Raw genomic sequence first — 17,712 nt, 5'->3', positions numbered from 1 at the left:
TCATACAAGAAAGGATGCCACTTGTTTGGGTTTGTATGTTGAATTTGTTTTTTCTTTTTTAACAAAGGCAAAGCAGTATCTTTAACTTCATTGTGGTAAATGAATTATGTGTGTTGGCCCATGTCGTGGTTTGACACTGGCTAAACACCAGGCACCCATGAAAGCTGTTTGCTGTTGCGGTGTGATGTCACTCCAATAGTTTGCTGATCTTCTCTTGCTCTCAGCTGGGCAGAGGAGAGGAAAAAAAAAAAATGAAGGGTTCATGAGTTGAGATGAGGACTGGGAGAAAACACTCTAAGGGCAAAAGAGGTTCAAATTTAAAGGTATAAAGTAAATTTATTATTAACAGAGTCAGAGGAGGATAATGAGAAGTAAAATAAACCTTTAAACAATATTTTCCCCCCCCCAGCCCCTCCCTCTTTCCTACTGACAGTGCAGGGAGACAGGGTGTGGGGGCTTTGGTCAGATTGTCACTTGAGATTTTTTTCTGTTCAGGGAGAGGAGTCTTTCCTCTGCTATGCCCTGGTGTCCCTCCCCTGGGCAAACAGTCTTCTTGAAACTGCTGTGGCATGGGTCACTCATCCATGGGGTGCAGTCCTCTAAGGATAGGCTGCTCTAGTTTGGAAGCAAGGGCCCTCTATCTCTGGAAGCAGGGGCCCTCTCTCTCCATTCAGGTCTCCCTCTGGATCACAGTTTTCCCCGGCATCCACCTGCTCCAGCATGAGTTCTTCTCTCATGTGCTGTGAGTGGATCTGCGCATCCCCCGTGGACCTCATGGGCTGCTGGGGGACAGCCTGCTTTACCATGGTCCCCAACACAGCCTGCAGAGGAATCTCAGCTCTGGCGCTTGGAGCACCTCCTCCCCTTCCTTTTCCACTGACCTGGGTGCCACCGTGTCGTTCTCCCTCACATGTCCTCACTTCCTCCTCTTCTCTGACTAGAAGAAAAACTGCTTGTAGGTACCATGGTAAACAAGTTCCACCAATTCAAAGATTCTTGCAGGATCCTGCAGTGCTCAGAGGTTGATCTCGTCTAGGTTCCGCATCGGGGAGTCGAGTGGGCAGTGGTGGCCACCCCAGCACTGGCGCTATTGAGTGCCTCTCCTCATGCAGGGCACCAGGAAGGAGAAGCCACCACCACTGCCACCCCTGCCCTTCTGCTCGCAGCACAGTTGGCCAGGGGTGGCCAAGCAGGCTAAGCTCACTGCGGGTCATGCACAGATGGTGATGGCCACGGTGCTTAACCATATGCTGTGCCGGGATGGCCCCGGTGGCACCTCACCACCCCTGGAAAAAACTGCCTGTGCACTGTTTTGATTTTCTTCTTAAATATGTCATCACAGAGGCATTACCAGCCTCTCTAATTGGGCCAACAGCATGTTCATCTTCAGAGCCACCAGATTGGCTCTGTCAGATGTGGTCAAAGCTTCTAGCAGCTTCTCACAGAGGCCACTTCTGGCCTTCCCCCACTACCAAAAAAACAGGCTGTGCCAAATCAACACAGCCCAAATAAAGCCAGCCTGAGGCAACCCCCTAAATTGTGAAGATTTGCACTGCATGATTAATACCTGGGCAAGGCCACAAAGGCTGGAAGCAGTGGCTTGACATGGACAGTGTCAAGCAAACTCAGCCCTTGCTCCGGCTCTGAACATGACACCTGCAGTGAAGTGCTCTGTCACAGAATCACAGTCACAGAACAGGTATGGTTGGATCACTGGTGGGTCATCTGATCCAACCTCCCTGCTCTAGCAGGGCTGTCCTAGAGCACATGGCACAGGATTGTGTCCAGGCAGTTCTTAGTATCTCCAGTGAGGCAGACTCTACAACCTCTCTGTACAACTTCTTCCAGTGTTTACCCACACAGTAAAGAAGTTCTTCCTCATGTTCAGGTGGAACTTGCTGTGCATCAGTTTCTGCCACTCGCATCCTAGTGCTTGGCATCACTGAGAGGAGCCCAGCTCCATCTCTTTGGCACACTCACATGCCCCTCCTTTTAGACATTTATACACATTAATGATGTCCCCTCTCAGTAGTCTCTTCTCGAGACTGAACAGGCCCAACTGCCTGAGAATGATACTCCAGAATGATACTCCTTCCAGAATGATACTCCCTGAGAATGATACTCCAGTCCCCCGGTCCTCACTGCTCTGCATTGTACGGCTCCTCTCTGGGTGCCAACAGTTTTGGATACCTGCAAACCAAAACTACCCTGGGGCTCAGAGGTGCCCGCTGACGCAAAACCATCTGTTCCATGTCAGAACAAAAAAGTGTGGGGTTTTTCCTCACAAAACCCGCATTTCCCCCCAGGCACCCGCACGCCCGGGCCGTTAACGCGCAGTCAGCACAGGCGGTCCGCAGCAACACGGGGCCAGCCGCCGGTGCCCGTCCGTGGGCCGGGGAGCCCTTGGCGGGGCGGGGAAGGGCAGGGCCGGGACGCGCTGCCTCCCGCCGCCGCCGTTCACTTCCTGGTTCCTCCCGGCGGCCGCTCCACCTCCGCGCAAGGGGCGGGCGGGCGGGCGGCGGCCGCCGGTGGATGCCATCCCGCCGCTGCCTGCGCCGCTCCACCAGCCGGCCCCGGCCCCGCCGCTGTCCCTGGTGTCCCCGGCCCCGCGGCCGTGCGGGAGCCCGCGGGTGGCGCGGCCGTCCAAGGGCCGCGCGGTGCTCCGCATCCCTCGGCGGGGCCCCGGGCCAGGGCCGGGCGGCGGGTCGTGTCCCGCAGCGGCGTCCTGAGGACCTGTGGGCATCGGTCGGGAAACGGGAGGAGGGCTCCCGCTCTGTCCTCGCCGCCTTCCAGCGCTGGGCTTTAAATACTGGGAAGCTGAGCACGTTAAATGATAGCGTGCTAAATACGCGGTTGAGGTCTGCTCCGCGGCCTTTCGGAGCAGCGTTGAGTCCCTTCGGCAGGAAATTTAAAGTCGGAGCCTCCAGCGATTTCGTCGCGGTCCTGTGACCCGTCAGTGGATTGCAGTGGTCTTGTAATTTGCCAGTGCATTGCAGCGATGGGACGTGCTCGCCAGCGAGCAGCTGGACAGCGAGTGGAGCTGACCCTGTCGCATCCGAGGTGGCCCCTGGTCACCAGGCGTGTGGCTGCGGCTGTCCGATGGCACCATCGGCCAGGTGCGCCCCCGACATCGGGAGTAATCCGTGGCGAAAGCATGGCGCTGTGCTGTGGCGGGTTCAGTTGAAATGGATGGTGAGTTTTACGTGGCAGTAGCAAGCGATCCGGACTGGTTTGGAACGGCAGCTTCTAGGTGTTACTGGAGTAGTTCTGTAAGGTAAATTTTTAAGAAGAAGCAGGAGTTCACGATGGCTCAGCAGAAAATAATCTTCAAGAAAACAATCAAGAAAGCAGGCCTTGGGGAGGAGGGGGCAGCAGCCTGATGGGCTCTCCACTTGGTGTGTGCCATTGAGGGATGTGGGATGGACAGCAAAGTTCGTTTAGATCTTTTTCCTTTGATCCCGATTCAGAAAAGATAAACTGTGTTTTTCAACATGAGAGAGAGAGTGACAGTGTGCCAGACTCCTGGCACAGCAAAGGTGTGTGTGGAATGTCAGATCTGTGGGAAAGGAGCCCAGATTTGGATGATTGTTCTGATACGGTGGAATCACAGAGAGGGGAGGGACTGGTGACTTGCGGTGGGTGACTGCATTGGGTGTCTTGTGGTGTACACAGCAAGGCATTAGTGATGACCATGTTTTCCTTTGCTTAATGAAAGCAACAAGTCTTTTACATAGCATTACAGGCATTTCAGTGATAAGAGTCATCATAAGGGAGCCACGCCATTCGTACGTCTTTTAAAAATGCAGCCCCATGTGCAATAAAGATCCGCTCCTTCAAAGGCTATGACTGTCAGCGTAGCTCTTGGTGTGCCGCACTGATGCAATAGTGTTTGTCACACCAGAGGGACCTGCTGCTGGTAGTAAGTTGTGTCTGACTGAATGTTCATTGAGATTTAGAAGGTGCGGCCCAGAAACTCTTGTGTGTTTATAGGTTTATAAAAGGGCAAATATCAGGTCTGCCTAAAACCCAAAATGCTTGTTATGACTTTTAGGACCTATAGCAATAATGTCTATTGGGTATTCTCATGTATGTTTCTGCTTCCTTTTAATTTTCATTTTAAGTGGTGTAGTTACAGACAAGGGTGTCTATTTCAGTTTGAAATTGCTTGTTTGGTTGTAGACAAAAGTACACAAATGTAATTTAATCCAAATAATGGGAGCAGGCTGCAAGAAGATGAATGCCTAATTCCTCAGCAGATGCAGGTCTGCTGTGCCTAAGTAGTTATGTGTTTTTTCTGGGCAGTTTCCTTTGCGTCAGCAAAGGGGAGCAGCTGACAGTCTTCACCAGTATGTGTGTATCCTGACCAGTGGTAGCTTAGCTTTGGTGAATCTTTTACTTACCTAATATGAATTTACTTTTCTCAGTGGGTGGGTTGCTGTGCACCTTCAGCAGAACAGGAGCCAGCAGTGTTGCATAGTCCATGCAGTTTAAACCTGTGTGTTGCGTTATTTCAGGAGGACTTGCTCATGGAGCCAGTTTTACTGTGCAGACATTTCCCATACAGCTGTAACAGGGCATCTCTCCTGTAGAGGAGACTAGATGGGCACCCACAGTGGTGTCAGTCTGAAAATGGACTGGCTGTAGCTCAGCCAGTCGCTGCAGATGTTAGTTGGCTGAGCTTATGCTTTTCTCTGATCCTCTGCAGTGTAGACATGGCCTTTTTCTTAGGGCGATATTCGGGAATACAGTTTTTCTGCCTTCCTGTCAGAAGGCAGCAGATAACGTAAAATATGACATAACAGAATAGCTTGTTGTCAGTTTTTATTTCCCCCATCCTGTGCTTAGCTGGTGGAAGCAAACTAAATGTGACTGATTGTACCTGGAGCATCATATTTAACCTGTGTATGTAACTGATCTGAAGCTTTGGGTTGTGTTCAAGAAAAAAAGAAGTTAAAGCTTTCCTAATTGAAGCTGTGTGTTTCCTAGGTTGTGCAGGCAGTAAGGAAAGAAGATAGCCCTCGCCTGGAGCTGCAGTGCAGCAAGTCTGCCAGTAACACTTCACACATTGTCCTTTTGAGAGGGAATCCAAAAACGCGAGCCAGCTTGTCTGTGGCGTGTGGGTGCCAAAGACCTCCCCACATGGCAGCAGTTCCCTGCTAGTGAGGTGCAAGGTGTTAGAGGCTAGGTACAGTAGTTACTGGCTCACTGCATGTGAGCGCTGGTGGTTAACTCCTGTCGCCTGCTTCTGGCTGTGTCCCAGCTTGGGGGCTGCTTGGGAGTGCTTCTGGAGACTGGAGCAAGAGATTTGTCTAGGCTTATAGCCCCGTGTCTCTCTTTGCACCACCAGGTTACAGGGTGACCATACAGAACCCGTGCTGTTACAGGAGAAGAGGTAGGAGTGCAAGAGGAGAGGGAAAAAAGAAAGAGAGGATAGGTATGGGAAGCTAAGGAGATGAGAGGGAAGAGTACAACAGCAGAGTTCAGCTAGAAAAATGTTGGGAAATGCTATTCCAGGAGCAAGTAAAACAAAGGACACAGAAGACTCACTGTTAAGGTTAAGATCCTTCAACAACAGAGGAATGTTTAATGAGAGGAAATGCAAGACCTTTGTTGATGTTCCTGGTGATGGATAGTGTGTTTGTCATGTCCAGCTGTGAGTTTTGCAATAATGCAGAACTGACAGGGGTGACCATCTTAACTGTGGTGCAGCATGCAGAAGTTAAAACAAGTGGGCTGAAGCTGAGACAGTGTAGAGTGAGTAAAGGTAGTGTAAAATACTATGCTCTTGAAAAAAAAAAAAAAAAAGGTAAAAAAAGACATATACAGGCTTAGTGGGAAGGCAGTAGTGTACCATACCATAGATTACAGAGAGGACTGTAGCAGATGATAAAGGTAGGTAACGTGATATGCATCTTTGTTCTTTGCAGTGGCCACTTGAATTACAGATGTCCAATACAGCACAGAATAGATAAGGAAGATATTATATATGGTAGCTGGTCTTGTCTTGAACTCTTTGTATTTCAAAAGAAAATTAAGGTTTACACACAGAAGCTATTTTTTATGGCAGCAAGGACCCCTTCTGCTTGCCAGCGCTAAAGTGAGCAAACAAGAAATGCTTAGTTTGTCAACTCATATGTTCTTTGCTATCTTTCAAAAGCTTTAACCTACAGCAACTTTGAACCTGCAGGTATTTCCAGTTCTCGGAAGCAGCAGCAGCATATGTTTCTTCTAGTTGTGATTTTAACTTTGCAGGATAGAGGTGATAATTTTTTGGTTCCTGTGTTTTTAATGTGCTATTTTAATGTATGCCCTGTGTACTTTCTGTAGTTGGCTTAGGGGTCTGCTTAGGTGTAGTATGTAGATTTAAAATCTAAATGCCTTACAGCCTTTATACCTACATCTTTATCTACCCATATGTGTCAAGGCAGAATAATAAGCTACAGGCAGGGGAATAAAATCAGAGAGTGAGTGACTTGTTCATGCTTGTGAAGAGGGGGCTGTAGCAAAAGCAGGTGAGAGCCAAATCCTGCGATAGACCATCTTGAGTGAAAACGTATGTCTGGTAGTTAAAGTATTCTTTCTGCCTTGAAAGATAGTAGTTAAAATATTTTTTTTAGACTAGGGTTCTGCCAGCTTCTTACTATGATTAAAACTTTAAAGCTGCAGCTCTTTCCTGCTCTGCAAAACATATTCCTTATGCCATGAAAGTTGTGTGTTTTTTTTAAATTGAAACTAAAAATTATACCAGTTTTATAGATAAACCTTCCCCTTTACTTTTTGTTTTTCTTTTTCGTGCCTTATCACAACAACGGACAAATTGGACACATTGAGAATTTACATTCCCCTGATCCAGTGGCTTGCTGTTTTAAGTCCTGAGTCAGCATGTAAATTGCAAAGCTGTCTAGAAGACCAGGACAGCTTCTCCTGTTTTGTCTCTCATAAGGCTGTGCATTCAGGATAACTGCAATGCTGTGGGAAAGCATGACATCCCCATCTGTTGTTTTCTGTTTCCTGGTGCAGTCTTTCCTGCACGATTGCTCTTTCCTTCCAATGCTTAACTTTAGATAAGTGGCAATGCAACAAGGATGGTATGTTCAGGATTAATATTTCTCTTTTGACGTGGGTTAAGTGGCTTGTGTGTATTTGATCTATTGGGAAACTGTGAGACTGAAGTGACGGAATTTCTCTGTTTCCCTTGCAGCTCTGATAGTTTAAAACTTACCAGTTATTTTGCAATGGTTCGTTGCTTAATGATGGTTTTATAAAGTACCTTCTATCTCTGATGAAAGACTTATTAAGATCACTGACTTTGTGATCAGACCAAGTCAGATCCAAGTCTGACCTCAGTCCTGGTACCCTTGTGATTTGTGCCCTGTTTCTACATGTTGCCCCAATTTTGTCACTCATCCATAGTGGTCCAGTGTTTTTGTACCTTGGACAGTAACTACATTGTCTTTGCTCTCCTTTGCTCAGGCTAGCAGCTGACAGGCCTTTTGGTGGGGGTGCAATCACCAGATAACTCAGACTCTTAGGGCAGTCTTTATTGCGTTATCATTTATTTATACAATACATGTCCATTAGTTAAACAGTAATGCTACAGACATTAACCAGGAAGCCGTTCCATCCACCCTGAGAGACTGCATACCACAAGCATCAGGATAGGGAAACCCCTGTATTCGTAATTCAGAAAATGTGGCCTTATTTTCCTTTCAGTTCTACTAATGGAATTCCTCTGGCACTGTTGAATTTGCTTCTTGTCTACCCTGATGTAAATTAGAGGAGGACTGAGGGGTGTGTGCCTTATGTGGCTGCATCTCTTTTGAGACGCAGACCGATCCAAGCCCTGAGGATGGAGTTTCTAGGTATGACAGACATCTTTGAGGTAATTTCCCCCTCCCCTTTTTCTCCTTAGGGAGAAGTTCCCTCTGTGTATTTGCACTCCTGTTCAAATGTGTTCTTCAGGAAGGCATGATTTCAATTAAATCTTCCTCTCTAATAAGATGCTTCTGATAAAAATAATGAAAGTATGATTTTAGAATGAGCCATTTTTACTATGGTCTTGTTCATGTGTGACATCATTGAAGTAAGAAAGAAATTAAAAATAGAAAATAACATCAAAATCGTTGATGTTATAGACAGTTTTGTAAACAATTACTATAAAGCATTGTAGTGCAGCCGCTTACTCCCTTTATGTATAAAAAAATGTTATAAATTGGTTACCATCTGGTTTTACATGCTCTCTATTCCCCTTTTCAAGGGAGGTAATCCAGGCCTGTGTTTTACCCTTAGGAAACATAAATTTATTTTAAGCCTTGTAATTTTTTAAAGATTTATTTACGCCATTTTTCTTTAGTATGGAAGTGTTGAAACTGTCTGACTTCAGGAGCCAAAGGATTCAGGAGAATCTTGAGATGTTTGAGAGCCTTTTGCTAAAAGCAGATGCATAGTTGGTAATGTAATATTTAGGCTGTAACTATACTCCTTAACATAGCCTGGATTTCCAGGAGAAAAGTGAAAAAGTATCTGTGGTAGGCACAATCCTGTTCCCTGCCCCTGGGGTGGCTGGAGGAAGGCTGGCAGCGCCGACTTTGCCCTGCGATAATTCGATCTGAGTCATCGGGTGTCCGTAAGCACAGCGTTAACTTCCGTGCCCGCTTTTTCCCTGTTCCCTTTGCCACTGTAACCCAAGAGGAGGTTTCTGCCCGTTGGGGTTTTTAGCCCAAATTGAGGTGGGGTTTGTTTTGTTTTGTTGTTTGTTCGGTATTTTTTACCATGTGTGGAGCCCCGGAAGTATGCCGATGGAAGTACAGCTCTCTGTAGCAAATTTGAGCCTGCTAATAATAGGTTTGCTTTTTTTAGCTGCCTTTCACAGACCTGTTAGGTGTGCCCCATTGACCCTCCAGGGTTTTGTAAATCAGAGGTTGGAAACCGCCATGCCAATGGATATCTGGATGAATCTGCAGGAGACTGCCAAAAATTCTCAGCATAGCTGGCCTGTTTTGTTACCCTCCTGCAGACCAGATAAAGCTTTTTAGGCCTTGCAGGAGCCATTAGAAAAACACATATAAATACTGATATTTTCTTATTACCTCTGCTTTGGCAAGTTTTCGCAAGCTTGTTGGATTTTGGCTGCGTGGAAGTGTGGCAGGAGAAGCATAGGTAAAAACCCTTTTAGTTAGGAAACTCACCTTCTGTCTCATACAAAGGAAGATTAGATATGCAGTGTTTTAATCTATGCAGTTCTATGTACAGAAAAAATGAAATATACTTGAAAATGAGTTCTCCTGCAGTTTCTGTCTATCTGTCTGGAGCTGGCTGATTTTGTTTACAAGGACGACTGTCCTGTGGATCTAGATTGCTTGCTTTGGCTGTAGTGAATATAGTCAGGCTAGTTATGTGTATCTGCTTCCTTTTGATGATGAAAATTTGACTTTAGTGTTGTTTGTCAGCTCTCAAGGTACTCTGTGTGTCATAAAAGCTGTTTGGAAGTATTTCTTTAAAGTAAATAAAAAACCAAACTGAAAACCTGAAAAGTCCACGATCTGCCCTTATCTCTCTTCTTTTTATTATTTTTTTAACCCAGTATTGTTTTCATGTAGTTGGCAGAACTTGAAATTCACCTAGTTCGTATGGCAGAATGAAAATGTAACCTTTTCCCAAAGTTCAGTGTTAATGGACTTGTAATGGAGGAAATGGTTGCAATGTACATAGTAATGCTGTAGTTCTGCAAGTCATACCCATGTGCTTGCCTTCACTAACATGAATAATTACATGAAAATCAGCAGGTTCACAGTGATGGTGGTTTTAAGCTTGCTGTAAGTTTTACATCAGAACCTCAGGTAGCTTTCAGGCACTTATTGGGTGAAGGCCCACATCATTTGTTTGTTCATTCTTAGCAAATTCTTTGGCTGTCACAGGCGATTAAAATCTGGATTTTTTTTGACATGGCTTATGGCAGGTAAAAAGACAGTTTATATAGGGTGTAATAGCATATTTTAAGTGTTCATTGTAGCAGGAAGTGGATTTTTATTTACATTTCTAACTTATGTATTACATGTTTTTTGATTGTTCCTCTATTGCCAAATGCCTTCCAGACAAAAAAAAAAACAAAAAAAGGTCTTTGCTCTGTCATGTCATTAAGCTGAATTGTTGTGTGTATTGTCATTGTATTTCACATTTACCTAGTGGCCTCTCTTGTAGCCTGACACCAAGATTAAGTCCTTAAGCCCTTTGCCTGCATTGTTTACATATTGTTTGCTCTAGAGCAGGAGGAGCTGACATATTCCATCTGTATTATAAATTAAGTTCATATGCAGCATGATTGAAGGGCAAACAAGTTAGGGCAAGTTACTGCTTCCACCCTGCTACAACCTTTTTTTCTTTTTTTTTTTTTTTTTGCTTGCTGTATTTTTTTTCTGAAAATACCAAACTGGACACTGGACAACATAAACCAAAACAGATGTTTGTGTATATAAGTGCAAGGAATTAAAAAACCTCACTAACCGGATCATGTAGGAGAGAAGCTGAGACTTTAAGCTCCTATAGCTTGACTTTTAAGATAATAAACACTAAAACACATATGTATTTCTCAAAACAATGTATGGTGTTTATGTACTGATTTATTTTGTTGCCTAATGAGGCCTCTGAAGTGAGCATTAAATGGCAGAGTACATTAAATAACAAAATTTTCCTCCAGCCGTAATCAGGGGCCTGTGCTCTGTTAACTCATTGCAGAATTGAGTCACCAGACTTTGAGACTGAGGGGGCCTCAAGGCTCCTGCTAGTTTCTCCTTAGACAGTTACACATCAATAGGTTTTTCTTATTTTTCTCCCCAGTTTAGCTTAATAGTATATCTGAGAGAGAGCTGTAGAACTTTTGTTGGAGTGAAACTACTTCCTGCACTTGCAAGAGAGATTAATTTTTATTTTACTGCTGAAGTGTGCTGTTCAGGACTAAACCCACAGCTTATGACTGTGTATTTGTTCAGCTTTCAGTCAGTCTTTGCTCATACTGACCGTAAGGTGACTTGTCAGACTGATTCCTTTCTTAAATAAGAGTTTGCTTTTCCTGTGACTGTTTGATTCCTTTGCTTTGGAATACAAAAGCTTAGGGGGGAAAAAGGCTCAGAGTCTAGGCAAAAAATCCCAAGAGTCTGTGTTCAGGGCTGTCCCAGCTTGTTACTGCACCTGTTGTGTCAAGTCTAAACTTTTGATTGAAAGTTGAACACCTAAATTACAGTTTTCTTTCTTACTTTTTAGTGTAATGTGATGTTCTTGTCAACTAAACACTGTTGTCAGGTGTCTTTAATTATGTCAGTTTTATTTTGAGCTGGCAAACAAGCATAGCAATTTTAATAAGATTATTAAACAACGCAGTGAAGGTTAACCTGTTTCCTTGAGGGAGTGGAAGAACTAAGTCTTTGAAATACTTGTTATGTGTGTGTGAATGTTTGAATACATAGTTGTCCTTACAGCAGTTGTGAAAAATGGGAGAAAAGGTATGCATATACTGGTAGGTATAGATTTATCTGAACTTAGACTGCCAGATTGTTTGGGTAATCACTGTTTACAAAAATTACATAGCTTGTCTTCCTAAATATCAGAAATCACAAGGCTAAATTATAGCTGTCGTTACAATACAGAGTAATTAAAAAGTGTTATGTGAATTTTGTGAATGAGGAGTGGGTTTTTTGTGGGCTTTTTTCTTGTTGAAGTAAATGACATCCTCACAAGGACATTTTCATCTTGATATTTCTGTTCTGTGTGATGCGTGTATAAATACAGGACTGATACACTTTAACATTAATCCACGTGACTTTCTTCAGATGCATAAACCATCGTAAACTCGCTTGGCAGCATACTAAGTGTTCAAAGTGGGAAGATAAGAAAATACCTAATTCTCCTAGTTTATTTATATGAGTTGTGTTAGTAAACAAATACTGTAAGTTGTCTAGTTCATCTGCTTCTGTGAACCTAGGAAGTTTGTGCTCCTGGCTTTTGCTTCTCACTGTGGCCACAGCAGTTCCAGTACCTCTCTTCGTGTCACTCGCACTCAGGCGCACAAAACTCATCACTTCTGCTCTTGGATATAATTAATCATCCTGCTCATTAATAACATTATTCTTCAGTTGTAAAAGAATAATTGTCCACTTATGAATTTGGTCTTCTTAAAATAACAGCTGAAAAGTAAACTATCATCTTCCCTGTTGAGGTAGGAGACGCAACTTCTCCATTTAGGTTGGTGTTAGGCGGAGTAGAGCTTTCTTCCTGTACTTGATAGAACTTAGCCGCAAAATTTGGAGAAAAGTTTGAAGTCCTAGGGGTTTCTGCAGTTCTCTCACTATGTTTTATGTAAAATATATCTATTAAAAAAAATTAATGACAAAATTAGCTTTAGGGTGAACTTTCTTGGCTGAAAAAATAATTAGCGGTGAACATTTTCTCTGAATTTAAACGGCATAACAAACACTCTTGTTTTGCAAAGCCAGGAGAATAAGCCTTACATTGTGAAATAGCAGGAGGCTGATACCTTCCATTCAGGGATCTGCAATTCAGTGTGTTTGGTAGTAGAATTATTGCAGCCATTTTTGTAGAAGGTGGGTCTTTAGAGGGTGTAGTGTTATGAAGCATTTAGAGCACTGAGCAAATACTCTGAGTAGAAATGTGTTTGGAGGAGATTGTTGGGTGTGTAAAGAGCTGCTTTCAAAGTGTAGCATTCCAGGTGTGCTCAACATTGAGTGGTGGATGGATTGAGTGCAGATGGATTGATGCCTTGCCAAAGACTTAGGAGCACCCTCTCTGTTTTCTCTAATGCCTACATTTGGTGGGAGTTACATTGAAACACAAGCATGGCAGGTACCTGGAGCATTACTCTTCCTGGTTCCAACGTGGCTCTTACTCTCTGGATATACAAGGTGTCTGCAGAGCTGGAGAGAAGAAGACAGGGCAATGTCAGTGTTGGTCCTCTTGCTACAATAGAGTTGAGTTGGCTGGAAAATGGGAAGCAAAACAAATGCTGTTGAGGGATGGGGCAAAGGTGGTGGGAGAAGCATGGCAAAGCATCCTTGCAGGGGATGTAAGGCCAGAGGAGGAGGTGGGAGTGGGACACAGCTATTGTTGGGAAATTACATCCTCCAGCCAAGACTAGAAGTTTCTGTCAAGATCTTTTCTGGGTTGCTTCTTAATCAGTTCCTGCAAATCTGACTGTACAGCTGTTTGGTTTTGCCCTTTTACCCCAAAGCTGGGAGTCAGTGGGTAAGGAGAAAGGAAGCCTCTTCCACTTGCTAAGTTTCCCAGTATGTGTAGGAAAGACCCTTCCCTTCCCCAAATATGAAGCAGAAAAAAAGGGACCCTGCCAGCTGTGACAGAACTTTTCTCCCCTCACGTGACAGTGCCGAGTTCTTGCTTCAGTTCCTGTTGTGGCCGCTCCTGTTGGCTCCTACCTGATGACTTTTTCTTCATTAAAATGCTTGTTGCCTTTCCACTTAGGGAGGTGGAGGTGGCACACAGGTAGACCTAGTGTGTAATTAAGCACTTCTTAAAAGCACTTAGAGTCTTCTGAGTAAGGAGTGTTCCGATAAGCACAAGAGTGTGGTTTCCCAATCCATTATTTTATGTTTGATTTATTTACCTTTTTTGCTTTTTCATTTCACTTTCTGCAGTTTTCCCATGTGATGACCATGCCGTTATGTGAACAGAGGTCTGGATGTCTGGCAGAGCAGTGAGCACTGTTTCTGACTTTCTTTCAGATGCAAGTATGGACATAATAGCCTATGATGATTACTCCACTCCACCGCTTCAGAGATATTGAAAGGACACCTGAATACCTCCAGCCAGAAAAGTGTGTTCCACCTCCTAGCCACGCTTCCCTGGGAACAATGTGGTTTATTCGAGATGGCTGTGGTATTGCATGTGCTGTCGTTACCTGGATGCTGGTGTTCTATGCCGACTTTGTAGTCCTTCTTGTCATGCTAGTTCCATCGAGAGATTATGTTTATAGTGTCATCAATGGCACACTGTTCAACACCTTGGCTTTCCTCGCTTTGGCTTCACATTTTCGTGCTATGCTGACAGATCCAGTAAGTATACACCTCTCTCTGTGTGTCTCGGAAAGAAACAGTGTTTTTCTTGTCTGCTAGATGTTGGGTAAATCAGTTGCTGAGTGAGTGGCAGATTTAAATAACTTTTGTGTGTCAGCCTGCTGAGTGAGGTATGTGGTATGCTAATTTTTCGTCCCACTCAAGTCGGATGCAGAGTCAGGGACCCAGCGTTAGATTCCTGGTGTGTGAGCAGCTCCTCTTTCTCCACTGGGAAGGAGAGTGTTTCTCTCTGATGCTGTTTTCTCCCCAATGGCAGACCTCGTGTTTGTGGCTTGTTGTGTCTTGACAAACAGGAAAGCTGGAAAAGCTGGTTTTGGTTGTCTGCCTTGGCAAGTATTGCTTCAGCAGAACAGAGCAGAATATGTGTTGTTTTGAAAAGCTGTGTTACCATCTCTCATTCTATTGATTTTGTTGAATGTATTGGACAATGCTGAAATAAATACGGTCTGAGCATGCTAAGAGATGGCAGTTCTTAGACAAGTTTGGAAGCATCAGAGTTGTGAGATCCACTTGTATGTATCCTTAGGACATTGCCTTGAGAGATCAGATCTGCTACTTTCTCATCTTTCAGTTTGTGATAAGATAAAGTTTAGCACCATGATGCTAATTCTGAATGGCCTGGGATGTTTTATTTTGCTTAATGACCTCTGGACAGTAGACTCAGTTCAAAACCCCATCTCCGCTAGTCAGTGGAAGGAAAGACAAGCTTAGACTTCTTCTGTCTCCTTCCTCACAAACGTTCTTGCTGCTGTTGGGAGTGATGGGGTGCCTCTGATAACTCTGTCCCTTCCAAATGTTATTTCCCCCTTGAAACCTTGTTAGGTGCTGTTGAGACTTCAGTATAATCTTTGTTTCTTAGATTCCAGATCTTCCAGAAGTCCCAGCACTGCAGAAATGGCTTGATTTGGGGTATTCTCCCAATTTGTAGTAGTAAAGACTGTTGAATTGCATGCTGCTGCTGCTGGGCAGAAGTGTAAGCAGTACTTCAGCCTCTGAAATTTCTGATCACTGGACTTGGGAATAGAGGGTTGCAGCAGTTTGTTAGATAGTTTGTATCCTAAGGGTGGTTGTTAATTATTGTATGTTGTGTGATTTTAATGCTTAGGGACCTTCAGGTGGCTGGAATTATTTTGCAGAGTTAGCAGCAGCTCTTGTGAAACAAAAACTGTATTTTGAAAAGGGCTAGTTGGAGCAGTGTTGGAAAAGGAGATAAAATTTCTGTTGAGACTAATTGGGAAAAGATATGTTAATTCCTAGTGTGAGATGGAATTTATGTATGTGGATGGAGAGACAGTGGGATTTTGTTTCATTTTTTAATGAGGAATTCAGCTAAATAAAATGCAGGAGGGAAGATACAGAGAAGGGATGCACTAACACCTGGCAGACAGTGAGTCTGGGATTAAGGAAGCTTCCAGGACATGGGGAACCAGGGGTATATGTAGGATCAGAATGAAACAAAAAGTACTGCTAAGGCAAACAAGCAGAATTCGTATTATAAATAAATTAACAACTCAGTTCTTCACAATTGATAGCATGTGTCCTGCATTTCAGGAGCTGCTTCCAATGGGTCCTTGCTAAAAGCATTCCTAAAGTTTTAAGCTTTGCTGCATACTGGAGAGAAAGAAGATGAGTTGTAGCATTTTGTGGAAATTGGTTTTGGTAATTTTTAAATTAGTCAGGCCTATTGGGAGTTTTTGTGGGAAAAACCCCCCAAAGACTGCTTTAAAAAGCCTCATACTACTGGTTTAATGTTCAGTTCTCTCACTCGTGTATCATTCCTGTTTACTGCTTTTAGGAGGTTGTATAAATGTTTTGGAAGGAGACTCTTCCATCAGAAATCTGTTGAAATACTGCATCTCTGTTTTTATTTCAATTAAAAAAGCCTTAAATTCACAGAAGTAAATTGTGCCAATGTACCAGCAGTGATTTCATACACCATGTTTCATGGTGCCTTTTTTTTTTTTTTTTTTTTTTTTTTTTGGAGCAGAGAGAGTTTCTTTAATTTGTTTGTTGTTTTGGTGGTTTTTTTTGGAGTAAGTTTTTGTCCCTATAAAGACTGGAAACTCATGAACTTGGGTTCCTGTAGCAGCAATATGTTACCTATTTAAACATATATTTTTTAAAGTGGAAATTACACAGCTAAGCATGTTTTACCTGGTCTTAGTCAGGTGTGGCAATTCTTAGTGTTCACTGTTTGAATGTTAACCCCCAATTTAAATAGCAAATACACAGTGGAAGCATAACTATAAATACTTGAGTTTTTTACCAGCAACTCTTAGTGTACACAATAATACTTCGGAAGAAGCTGCTTCTACTGGCATAAAACATCTGCAGTTTTCAGTGTGTGATAGGAAACACTGACATGAGACATTTGTTGATGTGAAAAGAGGGATGAGGATTCTTAAATATTTTAAGGTTACTGTAGGACTACAAAAGACTAATTGCTTAAGTAGAGGTTTATTGATGTTTAAAAAAAAAAACAACAAAAGCCCCACCAAAATTATGTGTAAATATGCGGTTCCATATTTTAAGACCACATTTAAATTTCTTTTCTGAATCTTCTTGCTCTTCTTGAAACTGTTGATCTTAGGGAAGCTTTATTTCTTTTTCTTTCTGCCCCTCCCATAGATTTAAGTCATCCTGTTGTTCTTAGCAACCATAATGTGCACAAGTTAATCTCCTCATTTGTTTTTTTTTCCCTGCAGGGTGCTGTACCCAAAGGTAATGCCACAAAAGAGTTCATTGAGAGTTTACAGCTAAAGCCAGGACAGGTGGTTTACAAGTGCCCAAAGTGTTGTAGCATCAAACCCGACAGAGCACATCACTGCAGGTAAAGTCTGTTCTGTGGAGGGCTGTTTCCTCAAGACCTCAAGAAGTATTCACCAGTGTATCTTGTTATTGCAGTCTGAGACTGGAGTGGGTCAGTTGAGGGACTGGCATACAAATTCTGTTGCCAATAGTACCAGACACATTTAAGCTTCTCAGAAGAAATCTCATACCTTTTCTGACAAATTTTTTATATATAGGAGGCCGCAGCTACTTCGTGCAAAGTGAGAAACACAATTTTTTAGTGCTGCCTTGGTTCCAGACTTCTAACTGACATTCCAAAAATTGTCATGTAAACATGACTTGAAAAGAGACATTCTATACCAAAATGCATAGAAATCCATAAAATGTCTACCAAAGGGTCAGTGTCTTTTCCATTTTTGTTTTTATTCACAAACCCATTTGTCTAACTGTGTATTCTATTTAGAAGTGATGTTTAAGTTAAAACTGAAGTGCAGGTAACCGTATATATATTTTTAAGAGTTCAGACTTCCACATTTTCATTGAGTACTGTGACTTTGTTTTTGTGCTGTGTGATAGATCAGTATGCCTACTGATCTGTCATGTCCTTTCTTTTTCTGGTAGGATAAACTTCCCGGAAGAGAGTAACTGGTAGTGAGCTTTTTAGTACTAAAGGCAGTGAGCAAAAAAATAACTACTTCCTAAAATTCTCTTCTGCTTTTAAAGCAAGCGAACCTGCTTTCCAGTAAGTAGTTAATAAGTTTGCACTGGTGTCACTTCCTTGCCTACTCAAAAAACAATACATACAGAGAGAGCTCGCACCTGG

The 17,712-nt window shown here is 43.2% G+C and overlaps 1 protein-coding gene across 2 annotated transcripts in view; it reads left to right on the top strand.

Moving 5' to 3' along the window:
• Positions 1-2,528: 2,528 nt before the first annotated feature.
• Positions 2,529-17,712, top strand: part of ZDHHC3 (zinc finger DHHC-type palmitoyltransferase 3) — a 33,702-nt gene continuing 18,518 nt past the window's right edge. The window contains exons 1-3 of one of the 2 annotated variants that reach the window (XM_041466430.1): positions 2,529-3,192; positions 13,749-14,078; positions 16,805-16,929. In XM_041466430.1, the coding sequence (XP_041322364.1) occupies positions 13,773-14,078; positions 16,805-16,929 (431 nt within the window). In that variant the 5' untranslated portion in view covers positions 2,529-3,192; positions 13,749-13,772. The remainder of the gene's footprint in view (positions 3,193-13,748; positions 14,079-16,804; positions 16,930-17,712) is intronic. The other variant, XM_041466431.1, reaches the window with a different exon arrangement.

Source organism: Pyrgilauda ruficollis, unplaced genomic scaffold, assembly GCF_017590135.1.
Source record: "Pyrgilauda ruficollis isolate IOZ18807 unplaced genomic scaffold, ASM1759013v1 scaffold2, whole genome shotgun sequence".
In the NCBI taxonomy this organism is placed as follows: domain Eukaryota; kingdom Metazoa; phylum Chordata; class Aves; order Passeriformes; family Passeridae; genus Pyrgilauda; species Pyrgilauda ruficollis.
The sequence above is the reverse complement of the archived record's forward strand: the minus strand, read 5'-3'. Positions and strand labels throughout refer to the sequence as shown.